This window comes from Gavia stellata, chromosome 4, assembly GCF_030936135.1.
Source record: "Gavia stellata isolate bGavSte3 chromosome 4, bGavSte3.hap2, whole genome shotgun sequence".
NCBI classification, from domain to species: domain Eukaryota; kingdom Metazoa; phylum Chordata; class Aves; order Gaviiformes; family Gaviidae; genus Gavia; species Gavia stellata.
Genome location: NC_082597.1, coordinates 58,337,921 through 58,359,255, shown reverse-complemented (window position 1 = coordinate 58,359,255; position 21,335 = coordinate 58,337,921). Strand labels below are relative to the sequence as shown.

The 21,335-nt window shown below is 54.6% G+C and overlaps 1 protein-coding gene across 1 annotated transcript; it reads right to left on the bottom strand.

Annotated features, from left to right (window-relative positions):
- Positions 1 to 1,919: 1,919 nt before the first annotated feature.
- Positions 1,920 to 17,781, bottom strand: CARD10 (caspase recruitment domain family member 10). The gene is made up of 21 exons (XM_059816703.1): positions 17,775 to 17,781; positions 15,655 to 15,900; positions 15,148 to 15,285; positions 14,501 to 14,826; positions 12,455 to 12,637; positions 11,966 to 12,121; positions 11,712 to 11,837; positions 11,344 to 11,538; positions 11,099 to 11,245; positions 10,208 to 10,323; positions 9,927 to 9,967; positions 9,118 to 9,238; positions 8,444 to 8,624; positions 7,498 to 7,621; positions 6,906 to 7,146; positions 6,542 to 6,611; positions 6,094 to 6,193; positions 5,474 to 5,632; positions 3,133 to 3,254; positions 2,374 to 2,489; positions 1,920 to 2,127 (listed from the first exon to the last, which is right to left on the bottom strand). The coding sequence occupies exons 1-21, from the start codon at positions 17,779 to 17,781 to the stop codon at positions 1,920 to 1,922; spliced, it is 3,123 nt and encodes a 1,040-aa protein (XP_059672686.1).
- Between the last annotated feature and the right edge of the window lie 3,554 nt (positions 17,782 to 21,335).

Below are 21,335 nucleotides of genomic sequence, written 5' to 3'. Positions count from 1 at the left end.
CACTACTTTTTTCCCTACAAAGATGCAGGCTCTAATCTCCAAATCCGTGCCAGGGTGGATGGGATCTTGCTTTGGGACTTGTCTTCTCATCAGCTCAACAGGAGTCCCACTTTGTTTGCCTGCAGGGCAAGCACCCTCCCAAGGGGCTGGCTGTGCTGGGATGCTCGGGCTGCATCCCCTGTAGTGGATGTCATTTGGGAGCTTTCATCTGGAGCCATGTGTTACACCAATTCCCCCTTCCCTGGGAGGAGAGCTGCATTGCTCCAGGGCAGAGCTGGGACTTTGCTCTACATTTTAGTGACTGCAGGTTAAAATCTTTTAGTTTTCTTTCCTCCCCCCTTCACTCGCGTCCTCATAAAAGACACAGGCAACTGGTTTAGAGCCTGAAATAACACCTCACAGGGGACCCATGAAGATCAGCAAGTTAATCTTTGCTCAGAGCTTCAAAAGTGCATGGCACTAGCAGTGCCCTAATCGCAGGGGCGAGGAGGACACAGAGAGGACTTGACTCTGGTGCTGGTTGCCCATCTTCTCCCATTGACCGCAGGATCAGTGGGCACAGCCTCATGCCCCACAAAGCCTCCCAGAGCCACAGACCCCATTTTCGTCTTGCACGCCCCAGAAAAGACCATCTACCACCACAACCACCACCTCTCCACGGCGCAGGTATCCTGGCATCCCTTTCCCATAGAAGTGCTGATAACGGTGATTGGTTAGGAGTCAGGACTGTGCTAAGGTGGGTGAGCACAGCTGCTGCTACCCAAACCCTCCATCTTCCCTCTGCCAGAGTCTGAACCCTCACTCGGCCCCATGTCAGGGTGAGAACAGCCCCATTGGAGGGGCAAGAGGATCACCACTCTCCTGGCAGTGTGGCGGGCTCAGTCTCACTGTTGTCCCCCAGGAGGACAAGGCAGCAGGCTTGTCACTTCACAATAACCAGGGCACGGAGGGATGTGAAGCTCTAGGGATCTCAGCCAGACACATCAAGTGAGCTTTTTCTTGGCTTTCCCAGAGCAACCTGGCCAACACCAGCACAAGGGAGAGACAAAGGACTGAAAAACAGGGGCAAGTAGAAATGGGAGGGAGCTAGGTCTGTGGCATGCTCAACCTGTCCTCTCCCCACACCTCTTGTTGCCCTACAACAGCAAAAACAGTGCTCCGTCCTTCCCCTGGAGGGCTGGGCAGTTGGGCCTCAGCTAGAGGAGGAGAAAAATACCCCGTCGTGCACTACCGGAACCTTCCCAGTAACACACAAGCCCATAGCCTGCCACGCATTCCCATTATGAATGGTATTTAATTCTCCTTTATATGCAGTTTGCCAATAAAAGGCTCCATTAATAATTTACAGGCAATAAAGAGTACAGCTCCTACAAAATGAGGGTTTGTTGCAAGCTTAGTGTCACTCCAGCCACGGTGCGGTATTGGCACACGAGCCACGCTCCCTGCGCCGTGGGGCCAGAGGCGAGGTAGACAGGGGAAGAGGGGACCCAGAGCACACAGTGCTGCAGGGCAGCGGAGAGGGAGGTGATGGGAGAGGGGCTTCAAATGTGCGCAAGATATGCTCCTACGCAGCCTCATCCCACACAGTTCCCCTATGTTCCCCATCTGGCAATCCGACCATGTACGAGACACAAGGGCAGCCCAAGGTGATGGGGAACAGCCCACGAGGGTAGTTTCCACCATGATGGTGGAAGACATCTCTTCAATAAAATACAGTTCAGAGAAGGGAGGCAGTGCGTGTTACTCCCCGGCTCTCAGTGGCCTTAAGGGGGCCAGAAAGGCTACTCCTGGGGGCCTTTGCTGCCAGTATCCCCTCGCGGAGGAAGGACACACTACCTGGAGGAGCCTGGGGAGGCAAGGACCTCCAAGAACATCTCTTGGTTACGGTAGCTGGCAGTGCCAACTCTGCTACGCCCAGCTCAGTCGTCGCCCTCCTCAATCCACAGTGGGCGGGTTTGCTCCTGGAAGATGCATCCCCGAACCACCTTGGGCAGCTCCTCGGCATGGCTCCAGGCGTGGGGCTCCACGCGGGCCCAGGAGCATGGCAGAGCATGGAGAGTCTGCTCCGCACCGCGGCACACCTTCAGCACCTCCGAGTCCCGCTGGCCCGTCTTCCCCAGCAAGCTCCTGGAGAAAACACAGGGACGAACGTTACCCTTGGCGTAGAGAGATGGGGTGGCAAAAACACGAGGGAACTCCCTCACATGCACATAAAACTGATTTTCCTGCTCTTTTTCCCCTCATAGCGGCCAACCCCAACACGCACGCAGCAAGTGCTCTCACCCCGATTCTTGTCTCTCCCTCTGAACAGAAGGAAGGGCTTCTCTCTCCTCCCATGATGCCCTTCATCCATGCCACTCCACCTTTTCTTACCTGAGTCCTCTAACGTTCTTCTCAGTGACCTCGACATGGATAACGATGGGGTATATTTCACTTTTAATTAGATCCCTCACACTCTGAACTCCCAGCTCTAGCAGGCAGTGTTTATTCTGGAAAGGAAATTGAATAGATTTACTGATTTAAATGGAGAAAAAATAACCCCAGCCCCTGACAGTTACATTAAATTAAACCCTGTACTATGAAATATCATTGCTTTTTCAATAGTAATTCCATTAAATGTGGGATTTATGGACAATGCCAAGAGGGAAGGGGAGAATTAAAGAGCAGGGTCACCCGCTCCATCACCGCCACCCCAATCCAAGAACTCACCAGACCCCTCGCTCAGCCACAGCCCATCTTCACATCCCCTTTGTCATCATTGTCACCCACAGCCCCACATTTATCCATCTGCTCTGAGCAGAGCTGTTGCCACTTTGGCAAAGATGAGGAACATGAGGGAGGACACTTCTGCGTATGGCATTTCGCACCACCTTCCCCATGAATCCCCCAGCTGCCATTTCTTTCACCTGAGCTCAACAGAGACTCAGGGAAAAGTCCATATCTACTGCTCCACAACCCCACAGCACATGGACCTAAACCACCCTCCAAATTACAGAGCCTCTAAGCAAGCAGCTCCTTCTCTAACACCACGCCACCCTCCCTCTTCCCCTGCTCAGCTGTCCCCTCCTCTCCTCCAAGCTGAACGGGATGCCCCATCCTGGCCCTCTCTCCCCACACCAAAAATCTCAGCACCTTCTCCATCGCCTCACGGATCATGCGGATTCGCCCGCTCTCCCTCTGGTCCTGGGGGGCAGTTCTAGACACAGGGTGTTCTGGAGCGTGGGTTGCACTGGGATCCCCTTCTGCCAGCTTCTCTGCAAGCCAAGAAGAGATACGAAAAGGGGGACGTCAGCCTCTTCTCCCTCTTGCATGTACTTCCTACCTCAGATCCCGCACGTTTGCTGCTGCACTGATGCTTATTGAATTCAGTGTTTATGGATTCTAGAGAGCAAGTCTAATTATACAACATTACACGTTGGCATGGATTTCCTGCAGCTTTCTATGTACAGAACAAGCAAGATATCACAGCTGAAGACACCTTGCAGGGCAAGAGCAGAACTTGTGTTGCAATACCGCAGCAGTCTAAGCCAGCCCACAGCCATTATCCCCCCTTCCCCACTGCCACACTGTGCCACCCCCTCCATAACAGAGTAGAAAAATAATCACTTTATTTTGCCAGGTAGGTTTTCTGCAGGGTTTGTGAGCTGCATGGGCTCGTAAATGGCTCCAGTGAGCGGCAGGGCTGGGGAAGCAAGATGAGTGTGCATCTTGGTGTGGGAGAGTGGGAGGAAGATGAGGGGCAAGTTGAACCTCCTTTTGTTGGTGGCAGCCCGAGCCACCTCCCCCTGCTTGGAGGTAGAAGGACAGCACCCAGCAGCTGAGCCAACACCAGGCAGGAGAGCAGCAGAGAGGTGATGCTGAGGGAAAGAACTGGGAGCAGACCTGGCAGGACAGTGAGGTCCGGCATGGTCAAATCAATGAATGCCAGGTGCCCCAGTAACTCCCACCAGAAGACGAGATGACACGCACACACAGAATCCTCACTTGGGAGCCACAGGCTTTGCAGCCCAGCCTGGCTGAAGCAGGCACCAGGCTCTCCCTGCAGACTGTGCTGCCCTAGGCAGCTGCCCACACTGCCACTGAAACATGAGCAGGGAACCTAACAAGGCTTTTAGGAGCGGCTCACCGCTAAGATAGAAATGAAGTAACATATTTAAGAGAAGGCATGTTTGGAGTTGGGTCCAGAGCATGTTCTAGCTCTCCCAAGCCCCAGGCTGGCTGGGCATCCTCTGCTACCTCTGCCTGGTGGCACAGGTACTTCCCAGGCAGAGCTGGATCCCACAAAGCCATCTGTCCTTTGGGGACAGCAGGCCCCAGTGGAAGATCAGCTGGCTTACACTAACTCTACACTGGCTGGGGAGTTCTCCAAGGGAAAATACAGGCAGTGAAGAAAAGAGAAATGGCTCGGGGCTCCTGGGTCCCCTTCCTTCCCTTGCAACAGGCAAAACTGATGGGGAAGAACGGAATTTTTATCCTCGGTGTAAAGATCCCAGCCACAGTAATGGCTTCGAAGCATGTCCCCATGCAATGTGAGGAGGACCCTGCAGAGGGCTCAGTAGGACAGTGTATATGGCCAAGTCACTCAGATAAGGAGCCCAGCGACCAAAATTTGCAGAGCCATCCTTCTTCAGCAAACCAGAGGTTTTTCACTACCTTCACCACCACCCCCCAAAAAAAATATACCAACTTATTTTTTACTCCTGCAGTTGGCTAAGGGAGAACTCTCAACACGGGGAAAGGAGACAGATGGAGAAGGGAGGAGGAAGGGGGAAAGGAGGAGTTGTCTTTTGAAAATTCCCTAGGGGAAAAAAACCTTTCCCCAGCAGCCTCTGCAGCAGTGTGTCAGCCTCACGCTGCTGGCAGAAGGAAGGGGACAACAGCACTAAGGCTGGATCCTCTCATTCCTGGGGAGGAAGAGCTGGTATGAAGTCAACCTGCAGATCCCACCTCAGCCAGGGGTTTCATCTCTGGGAAGAGCCACCCAGAGCAGCAAGGCAATGCCACTGCCACCCACTCAAGGGAAGAGAGAGGATCCCCATGCCCCAGGAGACCAGAAAGAAGGGCTGGCTTCCCTGTGGGCCAAAGGGATAGGACACAGTTAAAAATAGGAGGGAATGCCTTGCAGACACTTAGCCCAAAAAGGTGACCTGTCAACAGGTATTGTCTGGGAAGACTGAGAGACCCCCACGCTTAGCTGCTGAAGAAACACCTCATGTGCTTTCCAAGAATCCCATGAGACCACATCTCATACTTCCAGGACTAAGAGCACCTCTTCCCTGAATTGCGCTGACCAAGGCCCCCACAAAAGTGACCTCTTTGAGCAACATCTTAGCTTCCCACTGCATGGCTATGAAGTGGCAGGAGGTAAAAGGGGAAAGCAGCCCTCAAAAGTAGGGCACTTGTGTACTTTACCTCACTCAGCCACAGGCTCCTGAAACAGCCCTGGACATGTCAACTGTTCATTGCTGCCTACCTGCTGGGCACACGTGGAAGTCCAGGCGAGAGGTGGGCAAGTCCAGCAGGTTCCTGATGAGCCGCGGTGCAATGCAGTTAGGTGACAACACCACAGGACGGGGTGTCTTGATCACCACAGGGCGCACCAAGCTGTAAGGCTTCAGGTTCATGTCTGGGTCTAGAAGACAGGAAAGCCAAAGGTGAGAATATGGGAGACCAGCCTGTCACCAGCCCAGAGACCATCCCATTCTTCCTGTACCATCCCCTCATCCTGACTCATGGAGGCATCTACCAACCATCCTATGTCCCAGGAGAGATCCTACCCTGGTTACAACATTCACTCACGGGCAGGTACCCTGGCTGTAGCCCCCCTTGCCCATTTCCTCGGACTCCCTCAAGTTACACACCAGTTTATTCTCCACAAAACGTTAGATGACCCCAAGAACCACAGAAGCAATGGAAAGCCCCATAAAGCCTAGGAAAAAGAGCACAGGCTTCCCAAAATCCCATTAGCAGGTTTATAAGAGGGATCCTGGGCAAAGAGACTGAGGCATCCCAGATGCCAGTGTCCCTTCAGTGCCCACAGGGGATGACTGGGTCTCCAAGTGTGATGGGGCAGGTGCAGGGGTAACAGGTCACCTGAGCAGGGGTCCAGCCACAGCTGCTGAGGGGGCTGTTCTGAGCTCCTCTGCGGTTTGGATTTCACCAGGCGCAGTTGGTCCAAGGCCCGTTTCTTTAGCTGAGGAGAAAATGAGGGCAATAAAGCTGAAAACATAAACCATTTCACAGACACACACAGAGCTGGCTGCAGAACACCCACTGACAAAGGGGATGGAGCGCACATACAAAAAGCATGGGGCCGGGTCTGCCACCCAACAGATTCAGTCTGGGAAGTGCAGAGGGGGTAGGAAAGGAGCCACAGAGCAGTAACACTTCCAGGGCTATAAGCCCCTGCTCTGCTTGCTAACCTAGCTGCCACCTCTATACGAGCTGGTTTGCCAACAGAGTGGGACAGATTGCATGCCGAGGTGGTGGGGTGGCCATAGGCACACACACATGGCTCTCATTGCTAGCTTCTTTGGCTTACATTATTTCTGTGGCCTCTCTGCTGCCCAGGCATCTGGCCCTTCTCCTGGATCTTCAAAAGCTGGTGAGCCCTGAAAAGACAGAGAGGTTGCACTCAAGCAGTTCTAGAGCCCCCAGGGATCATAGCCTACTGTGATCCTCTTCACCAAACCCCACAGACCTGCTGAAGCATAGGCATATCAAAGCCCTCACTCAACCTCCCAGTCTCTCAAGGATGCCCAAATACTACCACACTGGTCCCCCATACAAGGCTTGGGCAGCCCACACTATCAAGAGGCCAGTCTGCACCCCTCAGGACTCCTAGGGGATGCTGACCATAGATAAATGGAGCAGGTACATCCTGCCTTCCTTCTCACCCAGGTTACCTGCTGTAGTTGGGCACTGTCCCCTTGTCCAGGTCCCGCATGGTCAAGGGATCGACACGAGAGCAGTACCACTCCAGACGCCCTTTGTGCATGGTGTCCGTGATGTGGAGGATCTCCCGACACTTGACGCACAATGCATAAGGGTCTGATGGCTCCAGGAGGGACAGGTTGGTGCGTACGTAGAACGAGTCTCCAAAAAACTTCTTCCCTTCTCCCAGGGCTTCCCGCAGAGGCTGGTATCCTGGAGCAGGAGATATAGGTCACCACAGGCAGGGACACAGGAGACAACCATCACCGATAAGATAGCCAAGTCCCCAGCACAGCTGGCATGCTAAGGATTGGGATGGGGGGTGCAGAAGAGGCAAACAGACATACGGTCTGTACCTCCATCCTGTAACTCAGAGGATGCACATGTCATATCAGACAGGGAAAGCTACCGGAGCTATGTCCGACCCCTGTGTCAGACATGGTGGCCTATGACCAAACAGGAGAGGAGAAAGAATAACAGATTTACCTCCAGGGCTGGGTGGAAGTTCTGGAAAGGGAGGAAGAGAGCTCAGGCTCAAAGGAGATCCAGCTGCCAGGGCCTTACCTTCCAGGTCCAGCTGAAAGACAAGACTGGAGGGCTCATCCCAATGCAGCAGGCTTAGGTAGGCGACCTCTCGTGTGCAGTTCTCCAGGGAAAGCACTTCTTCCTTCAGTGACGGCACCCTCAGCTAGCAAGGACCCAATGCCATTAGACCTAAGGGCTGGAAGAGCAGGCAGCCCCCCAACTCCCTCACCCATCAGGGTTACACAAGAGATGTTGCAGAGCAAGGCAGGCCCAGGGAAAGCTCTACCTGAGGACAAGGCATCCTCAGTCTGCCTCTGGTTCCCTCCTCTGCCTCTGAAACATCTGCTGCCAGCCACCACCCAGTCTGGATGCCGCACTGCTGTGAAAGCAAACGTGTGTGCATGAACACGTATGGGAGTGGGAGTAGGAGAACTGGTTTATTTTCAGTTACAGATGGGATATTAATTCAAGTAGCGTAGCTGTATTTCAACTGGTGTCATTCTTGCCCAAAAAAATGCCCTTCCATTCCTCCAGGAGCTTTCTTCAGAGCAATTATTCTCTATAGCTCAGGAGGTTCATGAAGGCCTGAGAAATCTTACTCCAGAATTGATCGGTTCACAACGGCATGTGCGGGATACAGGATGCAAACTGCTCTGAAATACTACAGACAAGTCCAGGGACATATAGCCACACTGCCATCTTAATCTGTGTGAATCCTTTTCGTTTCTCCCCTCCCACAGCTGAAAGAAGTGTTTCAGAACGTCTCAGCATTTTTACATGCACAGGTACACTCAAATGCCATGAGACCTGGATGGGTGTTTGTGCTGCATAAAGATCTAGGCGGGGAGCAGTCCTGGGAAACAAGAGAAATGGAGGTGGACTTCAAGCTGGATAGAGGTCAGCTTGCACTGGGGCTCACTCCACATTCCTTGCATCATCCCAGGTGCCTTGCAAACCCACAAAGCAAGTTCATTCCCAGACTCACCTCAATGAGCCGGCACCCTTCCCTGAGTCCTGCATCCTCGACCCGTGAGCCTGGCTTCACCCACTGGACATAAATCCCTGTCCTGTTCCCTCCAAGGATGGAGATATCTGCTCCGAGGCTCTTCTCCTGGGGTGAGGGGTTGCTGGGGTGACCCATGCTAGTGAGCTGTACCACCAGTGACCTGGCAAGGAGAAACACGAAGTCCAGCAACTGAAGTTTGCTGCCTTTTCTAAGAACCAGTCCCCGATACCTTCTGTCCAGCTACGGGGTGTTTATTGTACAGGGCGCCACGCGGTACAGAGCTTGTGATTCACAGCCATCACAAGGGCATGCACAGAGAGCTTATGAACCCCCACGACCTGTTCCACCCCATCAGCCCCAACACCGAAGCCAAGCTGGGCTCCCCTGGACCTCTCCCTACCTAGACAGATGTATGTCCATCCCAGGGCAACATCCCCACCCCTGCCATAACATATGGGACAGGACAAAAAAATGGGTTCCTGCTAGGAAGCAAGGACTATAGGATCTTCACTTATCTCCTCTCCCACTAGCAAGAAAGAGCCCGCAAGAGGAGAGGCAGTAAGGAAGGACCTCCCAATCTTGGTCCCCCAGCACCATGAAACATCCTCCCAAGCAGCCAGCTCAGAGTGCCTAGCTCAGAGAGCAGCAGTCACCTCCTAGTGACCTCCTCACGGCTGGGAAGTGTGGACAAGCAGATCTCCGACTTCACCCTGGCATAGGTGCTGCTGGAAGGAGAGGAGAAGGCCCCAAGCAAGGTGCTAGCAAAACCACTGCCTAGGAAAGAGAGCAAGAGGGAGAGAGAGGGCACATCACCTCTCCGAGTGCTGCAGGGAGCTCAGGTTCACGGGGTGGCAAGGGTCTGTCACCCCGCTCCTGGGCATCTTCCAACATCTGACTGGGAAATTGAGGCTACAGGGAGGCTTTGAATGGTCACCCTCCTGGGAGGGGTTCCCCATGTCTCCTGAGAACAAGCAAATCTTCGCTCCCTTCATCAGCATTTAGGTCAGAAGGCAGCAGCAGCCAGGGCCACCTGGATGTGCCCAGAGATCAGCCACCAGCACTCACCACAGGACCTGCTGGCACCAGGAGCTCCACTCCAGGAGATTTACAACCCATCACCCAGAACAAATAAAACCCCAGGGCAAAGGTATTTCTTTCTTCTGTTACCTACTCCTCCAACTCCACATCAAGTTCTCCATCAACACAGCTCTCCATGAATTAAACAGAGCTGATGTGAATAGCTACCTGCTCGGCAGAGGAAAAGCCAGCTTTCCCAGCTGCTGTGCCTGGCATAGCAGGGGGCGGGATGTGTGGGTCCATAGCACCCTGCTAAGGGTGCGGAGCCCTTGCAGTGAGCTGCACAAACCAAAGACGTGAGGGAGGGTCAGTTGTTCTACCCCTCTCCTCACAGCCACCACTTCTTTTTAGCTAAGCCCTTTGTCGAAAGCCCCCACGCTAGTACCTGTTGTATCTTCAGTGCTGCTAAAGGAGCCACAGGACAAGCTACAAAGGAGACACAAAGGGGAGCTGTGAGGCAGCAGCTTTTCCAAAGCCTGTTTGCAACCCATTCTAAAACGCCATCCCCACAGCCTTCCCCCACCCCCCAGCCAGCATGCAGCTCCCAGCCAGCCTTGCCACTCACAATCCCCACTCCAGGCTCCTCCTTCCCCTGCCAGTCTGCTGTCCCTGGCCCCCACAACCTCCACAGAGGAGACACAGCCTCAAGCAGCCCCCAGTAATCACCTTTTGTAGGGCATGCACCTATCTTCCCGTTGCCGACGGAGGATGGAGCCGATGCAGGGAGGGAAAGGGAAGGTGGAAAGGCGGTTGATATCCTTCTCACTGTCAGGGGTCACCTCCTTGGGCAGAGTGAAAGAGAGATGCCTGCTAACACCAACACCTAGCACCACCTCTCCCCTCCCTTTGGGCTAGGTTGCAAACAGCTCCTAGGGTACTACATGCCTCTTCAGGAATCATCCACATCCCTCCAAACACCCAGGGGCACCTTGTTTTCCCAAGGAGAGAGCACGGATGGAGATGCATGACACTGCATCTCCATCTTTTTGCAATGTACAAGCTATGGGAGTAGTAGCAGATGAAGGGAATATCCAACCTTGTCATTGTATCTCACTTTTAGCCACCTCACACCCAGAGGTATGAGTAACCTGTAGGACTACCCACTTTAGGGTGCTCTAGGATGAGGGCTCAGAGAGTCAAAGGGAAATTGGTAAGAACCTGACTCCATTAAAAACAATACAATGCTGCTACAGGATTCAAAAGAGCTGGGATTTCTCCCCCACCATGTGTAGATTAAACAGCTTTACAGGAAGGATAACATCTTACATGGGGCTGTTGATCTCTAGGGTGTCATATCGGACGAAGAGAGTTTCACTTCCCCCTCTTTCCCACTGAGCTGAGTGCTACACACTTTGGTGCAACGTTGGCCGGTTTGGCAGAGACTGAGAGAAGAAAGCTTCACCCCTGGGATCTGCTCCCACCTTACACACCACCCCATGCCCAGTCTTCCACCAAGTCCCACAATGAGCCCACTTCAATGCCTCTGTGCCCTTCTTGAGCAGTGTCTGTCGCCACTGCCTTCAGCTGAGGGTCACCCTCTCATGGTCAAGCGCTCACCATGCTCTGAATAGCCGAATCTCCTGGGAATGGGATAGCAGAAACCCCCAGCGCATCCACGAGTCCAGTCGTAAAGCTGGTAGGGTTGTCTATGAGGCTCCAGGTGCTGCTGAGGTTGGAGCAGAGGGAGTAGGAAGAGCTGCACATCTGGGAGAGAAGGGACTCCATCATCCCACTGCATCCCCCAGAAATCAGTCCTGACCCCTCTGCCTTCTCTGTTCTCCCTTCCTTCTAGCCACCCTCACCTTGCCCAGGCTGCGGCTGCCTTGGCACCGCTGCAGCTGTGTCTCCAGCGTGCTGTTCAGCCCTTCTGCCTGGCTCAGCTTGCTCAGGAGCTCATCCCTCTCCTCCTCCAGGGCCCGCACGCGTTTACGGTACTGGTCCTTCTCGATCAAGCTTTGCGAGTATTGTAGCTGCACCCCATCACGGCTCTGGATTGCCTGCAAGGAGCCAGGCTGAGAGTGAGAAAAGGCAGAGAACTGCACTACTAACTCCCACTTCCCACTCTGGCATGGATGGAGAAGATCCACTGGGGAAGGAGGGGGTATCCAGAGCAGAGACAAAAGCCCTGGTCCTGCTGGGAGGTGCAGAACTGGGCGGGAGAGCAATTCACCTGGTCCCGCTCTTTTTCTATCTCCTCTAGCTGCAGCAGCACTGTGTTCATACGATGCTTGTAGAGATCACAGTCCTTCTGCAGCGTCCGGTATTTCAGCTGCAGATCTTCCACCTCCTGGAGGTACTGGCAATAGTGAGCAGCAAGCATTAGCCCTCCTGGAACCAACTGCTGTGGCTTCCCAGCCCCCTCCCTCCCCTCTCTTCCAGGCCCTGCTCAGTGTGCAGGGACAGGGGTGGTGACGGATGCTCTACCTTATCCCTCAGCTCTTCGGCCCACTGCAGCTCGTTCTGCAGGGAGTTGAGTTTCTGGCAGAGATCGTGCCGGTCATCTTGGGCTTCCTTCCAGTCATGCTGCAGGATGTCCAGCAGGATCTGCTCAGAGCCTGGCACTGGGCCCTCGCTGGGTGTCTAGGAGGTGAGAGGGTACCGTCACTGCACCACAAGCACCGAGGGAGCACCAGACCAGGGCAGCAACAGGCAGACTGGCATGACTGCCGTTATCACCCCTGCATTAATCTACAAGGTCACACTTGTGAGCACATCCAAGAGTCACAGAGCTGGAAACAAGGACTCATCACTACCCAGACCCAGAAGCAATGGCAGCCAAGCAATATGCTCAGAGGAAGGGACACGCCAGCCCAGGACAGTGATTTCCCCCATCTTTCCAGTGCCCATGTCACCAGCAGTGGGGGTGCCCCAGGAAAGGAGGTGACCTGGAGCCTGCCCTGCCTCACCAGGTACCTGCAACATGCCCTGCAGCTCTTGCAGTGTTGCCGTGAGCCGCTGGTTCTCAGCCCACAGCTCAGACACGGCGTCAGGGTGGCCCCGCTCCTCCGCCTCTCGCTGGAGTGGTGCAGATGTCTGTTTCCGCAGCAGGCTGCACTCCTCCTCTAGGCTGGTCACTTTGCATTTCAGCTGGTCCACCTGCAACCCAGGGAAGAAACATAGTCTGACACACACAGCCCTGCACCTCTGCCTTAGTGGGAGACTGAAGCAGAGAGGATGCTGGGCAGAAAAAGGGTCTGGAGGCGAGGAAAGCAAGGGCTGGGCAACCACGCGAAGCACTATCCTACCATTGGGCCAAGGTTAGCACAGCTGCACACAAAAGCTTTTCCCTGCAGGGCAAAGGAGGAAGATGCACTTGCGTAAGCGCATTCAGTCTCAGGATCCTCTCTTGGTGCAACAACTTTCTTGCTACCTTGGGGCATCCTCAGTGCAGCTGGCCTTGAACCTGGGTGGACCAGTGACCTCTGGTGCTCTGCCAGGGCCAGCAGCTGTGATTCTCTCAAAAGCTTCCAGGCTCCTAGAACAGCTGAGAAACAAATTTGCAGCAGAAAAATCCACTGGAGGCTATCCTGGGAAGCGTTTGAGGCTCAAGCCTCTGGAGGCTGCAGGGTACCACAGATGCATCATCACACCCTGGCCTGCTCTCACACTCCTCCACCAACATGTCACTGGAGACAGACGAGGTCAGTTACTTTTGGGAGTAAGGGAGGTCCTCACAGACCTGTAGCGACTGATGAGGTTGATCAGAGAACCAGAGTTTCACAGCCAGGTAATGCATTGAGAGCAAACGAGGCAGGGGAAACCTATCAAAGCCACTGAGCACTAAGCAGCACTGCCAAAATTGCCAAGGAGGGAGTCAGGAACTGAATTACTTCTGCAAATCTGCCCAAAAGACCTAGAATGACTTTCAGGGACCAGTCGCTTCTTGACCCTGGAGCCAGGAGGGGAAGGCAGGCTGGGACCTGGTGGCCCACCCTGCTTCCTGGGGGATTTCTCCACCCCAGTTCTTTGAGCAACTCACCTCCCTGCTCAGAATAGGCCCAGAGGACCTGGCATTAGCAGGAATACTGGACAAAAGGTAGGGGAGGATACCGGGGATGGCAGAGCAGGATGAGGAATGAAAGGTAACCACAGGGCTCCGTGACAGGTCCAGGCCCAGACTGGTGGGGGGAATACCAGCAAGCAGCAGAGCACCAAGGAAACCAGGTTATTAATAGGTTCAAGGTAGGGCTGTCCTTGCCCAGGCAGGAAATGGGTGCGTGTTTGCTGGAGCTGAGAGCTTGGCAGCTGGAGTGCAGTGTCACGAACTCCTTCAGGTATGCAGCATGAGTCTCCCAAACGTCATGAGAGAGACAAGGAGGCAGTGGGAAGCAGCGGGGGCAGGGAATGGAGTCTGGGCCAAAATGCTCCTGTGAGCTGCAAGGCGGGTTGGGCAGCTCCAGGCAGCACACAGGCACCCAGCGCCCCGTGTGCGGGTGGCTGCACAGCCACCCTCCTCACTAGAAAGAGGAAAATCAAGCCCTTTCCCAGGGAAGGAGTAAATACAAACACGCAGCTTGACAGAATCAGCTGCCTGCTACGTGCCTGTGCTGCCCGGACATAGCACAGGCACCTATCAGCAGAGAAGGCAGCGCAGGGCAGTGAGCACGTGCAGGAGCAGACAGGGCATCTCATAGTACAAATGGCCAGAGAGAGAGAGCCGAGAGATGCTGGGGAAGGCATCGCCCTGGCAGCTCCTCTGAGGAGTTGGTTCTGGCTCCTCTAGGTGATGTATCTCCAGCTGCCGCAGGCAGCAGCGAGTCTCCCATGCCATGCACATGACTTGGACTCTCTGCCCTGCTCAAGACACGCTCCCCAACAAAAGCAGGGACACACACCCCAACACGTGCCCGCTCCTTCACACTCACGGGCAACCACGCACGGACATCTGCATGTATGCCCCGCGGCCATCAGACCCCCACCGCCTCCCGCTGCCAACCCCCACGCTCCCCAGGGCCGTACCACCAGCTGCAGGTCGCGGCTCCGCAGCACGGCCATGTTCTTCTCCTCACAGAGCTGCGCGTAGCGCATGGCCATCATGTAGTTCTCATCCTTCAGCCTCAGCAGCTCCACGCTGTTGGTGTCCCACTCCTCTCTCAGCCGCTGGCAACGCTCCTGCACCTTCAGGAGCTCCTGCAGCTGCTGCTCCAGCCGGGCTTGCTCTTGCTCCAATGCCTGGTTTTTCACCTGGAGCTGGTGCTCCTTCAGCAGGTGCTCCTTCCGCTGAGCCCTCACCTTCTTCACCTCCATCATCAGGAACTGAGTTAGTCCCTCAGGGCCTTCCTCATCTGGGGGGAGAAAAAGGAGAATCAGGTCCTGGCTGCTGAGACAGGAGTAACCCCCAAAAAAGCAACCCAACGCTCTGTTTTCCATCAAGGGATGCCAAGCTCTTCTGTGAGTTTACAGCCCTTCTTGTCCTAGGCTTACAGCACCACAGTCCATCACACACGTACGTATGGTCCCCTCCCTTCCAGATCCAGAGCACAGAGCTGTTTGGGTTCCTCGCACACAGGTAGCGTGAACCAGGGCTTTATACATGCACATGCACAGGTTTCTGGCCCTTCTCATGAGAGCAGCAGCTGAAGGGGGGACGGAGCACCTGCCCCTACCCAGGATCATAGAACAACGCTGGGCTGGCTCCCTCCCCGTTAGCCGGGTGTAGTGCTCTGGGTAGTAAAACTCTAAAGACTCCAGGAAGGCTTCGTAGCCTCGCTTCCCACGGCGCCGGAGGATGTCCATCAGGTAACCTGGTAGAAGGGATAAAGAGCTAGGATGAATTCCCTGCAAACCAGAGAGAAAACAGCATAGATCAGCTTCGTGACACGAGATAGCATCTCCACCAGTTCTGCTTCCACCCAACAAGAACGGGAATGGCTGGAGGAGGGAATGGGGTGGGAGCACTGCCCTCGTCTGTGTGCACCCAGGGGGAGGCACACGGAGGATTAGAGGGAGATCTGACTGCAGAGCATCTCAGAGAACAACAAAGCTGGGGTAGTGCAGTGGGAGGGACCAGGAGGCCACAACACCACATGCTGGGTAGCATCCACTGCATGTCAAAAACAGATTGTCCCCCACAAACCAGGCCCATCTAAGTGCAAGTTTGTTCTTTCTCCCACCTGTCTGGTTGCTTTTGCAAGGGAATCGGCATGAATTCAGCACCTCCTCCTCATCCTGCTCATCTATCACACGGCACTGGCGCAAGTATGGGGTGAGCTTCGCAGGGTTCAGGGAGCGGGTCAGCTGGTGCCGTGCACTCTCAATCTTCTCCCAGATGGTGTCTTCTTCCTCCTCCTGCTCCGAGAGGCTACAGGCTTGGAGAAGGACATTCTCCAGGGCTGGTAGGATAAAAGGAAAGAGAAGGTCTGAGGAATGATGGAGGAGCACAAGGTAAAAGGCACGAATAGGCATGGGAGAACATGAGTGAAGGTATGATCCTGCAAATGATTCGGTAGTCTTACAAATGGGACCCAGATGCATCAGAAACCATTTTACATATAAATCAGTGCAGCAAGATCTTGAGTGTCCACCCAAGGCCTTAGATGTACAAGAAGTAGAAGACAGTGGTGCATAAAGGAGTTAGGAGCACATACAGTAGGAAGTCTAGGGAAGATGTCATCTTCATCCCTGAAGCATTCTTAAAGCCCCCCCAGCCATCACACATCTTCCCTTTGTCCCCATCCCTGAGAACGGGAAACTCTCAGGACTAAGAGTTTTCACAGCCTGGGACATTCTCTCTCATACTGGGATTGGAAAGGAGGGTTTTCCTGGGGATCCATTTGCCCTGTGTATGCCCCAAGCATCAGTGACCAAACTGAAGTTCTCAAGGGCACCATCCCACGGAGCACATTAGCTACAGGTACTGGAGCCAAAGGGAAATTGCAGAAGCATATCTTCCATGTATATTCCACACATCCGTGTGGAGCCCTGGAAATACGTAGCAACAAGGCAATCCCTCTGTCAACCAAATAAAGCAAGAGGGACCCCCTGAAGTCAACGGACCAAAAACCTTTAGAGCAGTGGTGAACCTGCTCCATTAAGTTCTACAAGCTGTGATGGAGCAGGTATGTGCAAGCAGCTCTCTTCCCAGCTGTGTATCAACTCAATCAGCTTTACCTATCTTCACTTGAGAAACAAGATCTGCTTCACAGGCCAGCACAAATCCTTTTAGCTAGCAAGGCAAAGCACAGCAAAGGTCTTCTGAGACCTAGAAGCCATCTCTCCTCCCCCATGTGCACCGCTACCTGCCACTCTGGTGCTGGCATCATGTCCAGCTTTCCTACCCCAGCCACACAAACATCCCCAGGGGCAGTGTAGAGGTTCATGTTGCATGAAAACAGAGGGAAGGAAATCTCCCACTCTTTTCTTTTATTTGGGTTTTGGGTTTTTTTTTTCTTTCTTGTGGTAGGAATGATATAATGCGATTTCAGACAGCCAACTAGCACAGCAAGGAGGATGGCCAAGAGAGCTGAAGTTAATCCTCCAAGTAGAAATATGGGAGGGTCAGGGTCTGCTGGATGAAGCATAACAGGAAAAGAGAATTGTTGAATCCACAAAAGATACTCAAGTGTCTGATTTCCAGCACCAAAGGGCTTAGGAGCCTAAATACAGATACAGATCTGGATTGTCCGAGGTTGAATGAAGAAAACAAACTGTGTTTCTTGCAGAAACTGATCTCTCTCATTTGGGACAGGCTCGCTTGCCACAGGGACACAAATATGCAGGTGGACGCAACAGCAGGTCACAAAACTTGCGCTGGTTTGAGCTCCGCTCCTCGGCAGTAGATTTATGCCTTTAAATTGAAGTGTTTCTCCAAGACACCCAAGCCGGTTGTGCAAGCAGCAACCAGCTTCTCGGCAGGCAGAGCGAAAGGGTCTGGGAGCCGGCACCCCTCCTCCCGCCCGGGATACCCCTTCTCCCGCCCGCCGCGGTCCCTCCAGGCCGGGGGGAGGCAGCGCTTCCCCTTTCGGCCAGCCCGAAGGCGCTCTTCGAGGAATGGCGAGCCAGCGGCCAGCCCTGAGGAGGTGGCTGGCAAAGAGGAGGAGAAGAGGAGCGAACATACCATCACCACCCTCAGAGCCCGGGCGAAACCCACGCCCCCGGCCGCCCCGGGGCGATGCCGACGGGCGCAGCCTCCGCGGGACAGGGGGCACAGCGGGGCTGCGCCGCCCCCGAGGGCTCCGCAAGGCCCGGGGAGAAGCGCCCGTCCCCCGCTCCCGGCCGGGGGCTCGCCCCTTACCCGCCATCCCCGCCGCCAAGCGGGCTGCGCCCCGCTCCGCACCGCTCCGCGCCGCCGCTGCCGTCTCGCCGCCCCGGCAGGTGTGTCTGAAGCGCTCTCCCCACCCCACTGCACCTTCCTTCCCTCCCTCCCTCCCTCCCTCCCTCCTCCAGCCGGCTGGGAGGGAACTGGCACCCCCCGGGCAATGGAAAGCCCAGCCCTGCCCGCCCCCGGGGGTCGCGGCAGCACTCACCGGCAGGACGGGAGCGACCCTCCCGCCAACCTCTCCCGGTTCCTGAGACCCTCCGACTGCTCCTCACCTGGGCGAGCCAGGGAGGGATTTTTCTCTGCGTGTGTCCCGTCTTTCTCCCCCCTCTCCTCAGCCCCAGGATGGAGCTGCTCTCCGGAAGGATGTGGCTCGCCAGCGACTTCTCTTCCGAAACTCACCCGGCTTCACCTCCCGACAGACCGGCGGGGGAAGGGGGTGCCCGGCTTGGCCTCCCAGCCGGGGCCCGGCACAGTCGGGGGGGTCTCTCCTGGCAGGGCACAGCCTCCCCAGCTCTGCCTGCAGAGAAAAGGTGCACTAAGGAGGAGCTTTTTTGGTTCAAGGGCTCCAGAAATTGTAGCCTGGCCACCCCAGGTGTAGGGCTGGTTCTGGGTGGAGGGGGGTGTTCAAGCAAGGGGAGAAAATGAAGGCGGTGGAAAGAAGCCCCATCCAGGCCAAGAAGAAGTCCCACAGGCTTAATTTTGGCCCCCAGTCCTCAGTAGCGTCTCTGGGTGGAGCTGGGCGTGGAGGCACCCCCGGGGCAGCGTGACTGAGCCGTACCCCAGGGCATGCAGGGGCCTGCACCAAGCCGGCCTGACCAAGCCCTGAGTCCCCCTGGCCAGGGGGAGATGCCGGGAAGCCTTCCTCCTCCCCTGGTCCAAGTTGCCACAGCAATCCCAGGAGCGGATCTGTGTGTCCACGCAGCATCCCAAAAAGCCCGATAGGGTAACCTCCACCCCTGCCATGTACCCAGTTGCCCAAATCTCTGCATACCACTGGGGCTAGCAGCAGTCTGGGAGAGATGGAATTGGACACCATGGTTTGGTACCAACATCATATGCCTCCCCCTCCAAGGCTAAGGTGTTTTTCATTTTCCCTAGCAACCCCATTTCGCTCTCATTTCATCACTCTCAACAGTGTCAAACCTCAAACCTCAGTGGCCAGGGTAGACAGTGCAGGCTCTGTGCAAGAGATTCCCAATGCAGTATCAAGCTCATAAGAAAAGAGAGTTCACCTGATTCCCTCCAGCCTCGGGGTCAGCCCCCAGGGTAGCCCAGAGTAGTGCTGTGCATCCCTCCAGGGCTCTGGACACAACGTGAAGGAGTCCTACATTGCTCCTGCCCCTGCCAACATGTTTCCGAAAGGGAGATGCCCTCAGCATCCCACCACTGCAGCTTCTAGACCCCACCTCTGCATGGAAACCTTTCTCCCCTCCCTCAGATAAGTGAAGAAACCAAAGTGGCAGAAGTATGAAATAATCTTGAGGTATGAACTGGGCCCCCTGCCCTAAAAGATTCCCGCTGCACCCAAAATGAACATTTCATTTGTTTCTCCTCCAGGGCCAATGGCAGACACATCCCCTCTGGTCCCCACAGGGCTCCTGCACTGGCTTCAGCAAGGTGGTTTGAGGGAAGGGAGGCTTTAAGCAAGACCCTTTCCCGGTGCTGCTATGTTCTTTTCAAGATCAAGCACAACCACCATCTGGGAATTGAGACGGTATCTGTGTGATGCACAGATGCACAGAGCATCACACAGATACATTGTCTTTTTGTTGCAAAATATACACAGGTATTGAGCAAACACCAGGCACACACACGCATGCAGGACTTTCAGCAAACACCACCTCCTCTCACATGGCATCTGTCCGAACAGGCACCAGTTGACACCCCGAGCATACGAATTTGCTGCTGACTCACCCTCCCTGTGAGGGGTCCCAGCTGCCGCCTTCCCCTCCCTTCCAAGCCCAGCACTGCACAGCTCCCTCCCAAAGGGTATGTGCTGACCGAGGACCACCAGCAGCAGGGCGCAGCTCCGGTCTCCAGCCCATACCTCCAGCCAGAGATGTCCAGCTGAGTGATCAATAGCAAGTATAAGCAAGGCTGCCTGCAGGGAACCCGTTCTGACTCAAGCCATGTCAATTTTTGTCTGCTAGTTATTCTCTCACAAACAACCCAGGTCTCTCTCTCTCTAGTGAAAAGATTTCCTGAGCAGGATATTATGTGGTGATAGAAAGTAAGATCTTCACAGTCACAATAAAAGCCCCAAAACAAGGGTTGGTTTCTCTCATTCACGCGGAAAGAGACAAACTAGAGGCTGATGTCAGGGTAACCTCTCCCTCCACGTGCCCTGACCCCACGAGCAATGGCTGTAGTGCTTTGTGACTCAGAGCGCACAGACATCAGACAGAGCAGGTCCCACATCAAGCACCCTAAGTTGCTCTCCTTCATGGAGGGTCTCTTCTGAGCTCAGCAGATACCCCAGGAGCAGGCAGACCACGCCTGAAGGCTCTGAGCTGGGCGGATGATGGCAACAGATCAGATAGATAGCACCTGAGAGGAAGGAGATGGTCTGTCCCTGTTTTTTGGCTGGGGTATGGAGGCACAGAGATGAAGAGCTTGCCCTTTGGAGGGAAGCTGCGGTCATACAAGTCACCCCCAGTTCGCCTTGAGATGCATGGTCCCACTGGACTGCATATGCTCACAGCCAGGTACCAAGCATTACATTTTCTTAACAGCTTTACCAGTAGCAGCTACTTTCATGCTGGCACACCTGAGTTCACACTAGGAATGACATTGGTGTGTTTGGGTGGGTTCTTTTGTGTTGGGTTGTTGGCTTGGTTTTTTTTTTTTAAATCCTAACCAAAATAGTCGCACTGGTAAAACTTTCCAAGCCACACTGGCAAAACTTTCCAAGCCACACTGGCTCGCACAGGAAATCTATGACAGGCCAGCAAATGGTAAGCCATGTGTTGTTTCCACTGCCAGAGGAAGGGCTTAGCACACATGGCCCACAGAGCGTGACAGGCAGCTGGGTCTTCTGCAGGACCTTGTGGTATGGGTCCAACCAACGGTGCTAAGAGGTCGGCAGGATCCCTTGGAGGCGACCAAGCCCATGCTGCAGGGAGCAGGGCTGGGTATGCCACAGCACTGCATGGTTTGCCCCCTCCTGGGAACAGCTTTAGGAAGGTCTGAGGCAGGGAAGGAATTCTTTAAATTCCTGATCAGGTGGCTAAAACGCCAAAAGTCTAAAGCTCAAGGTGCGGTTACAGATGGTGTGCCTAGATGCTTTGTAAAGTCCTGCCCTGTGTTTTGAGAAGCACAGTATCTTTACAAACCTGCCCTGAATCCTCCATAATAACTTCCACCCTGCAATAGCTGCCCCAACACAATTTGGTGTCATGAAAAAACTCTCCACAGTTTTTGTTCCTGTGTGGAACAAAAACAAATGCTGAAAACGCAAAGAGGTTGTGAAACAGAATTATCGACTCCAGCCTGATCTAATCGGCTCATATGCTGGTTCACACCAGATTAGTTAAA

Bases quoted from the DNA above. Each gene is read 5' to 3' on its own strand.
- CARD10 (XM_059816703.1), bottom strand. The intron at 14,827-15,147 runs GTAGGGGCAGGT...TTCTCCCCCCAG, and splicing joins GCGTTGTTCTATGATCCTGG to ATGAGGAAGGCCCTGAGGGA. The intron at 10,324-11,098 runs GTGAGCGCTTGA...ACTCTGCCCAAG, and splicing joins ATTCGGCTATTCAGAGCATG to GAGGTGACCCCTGACAGTGA.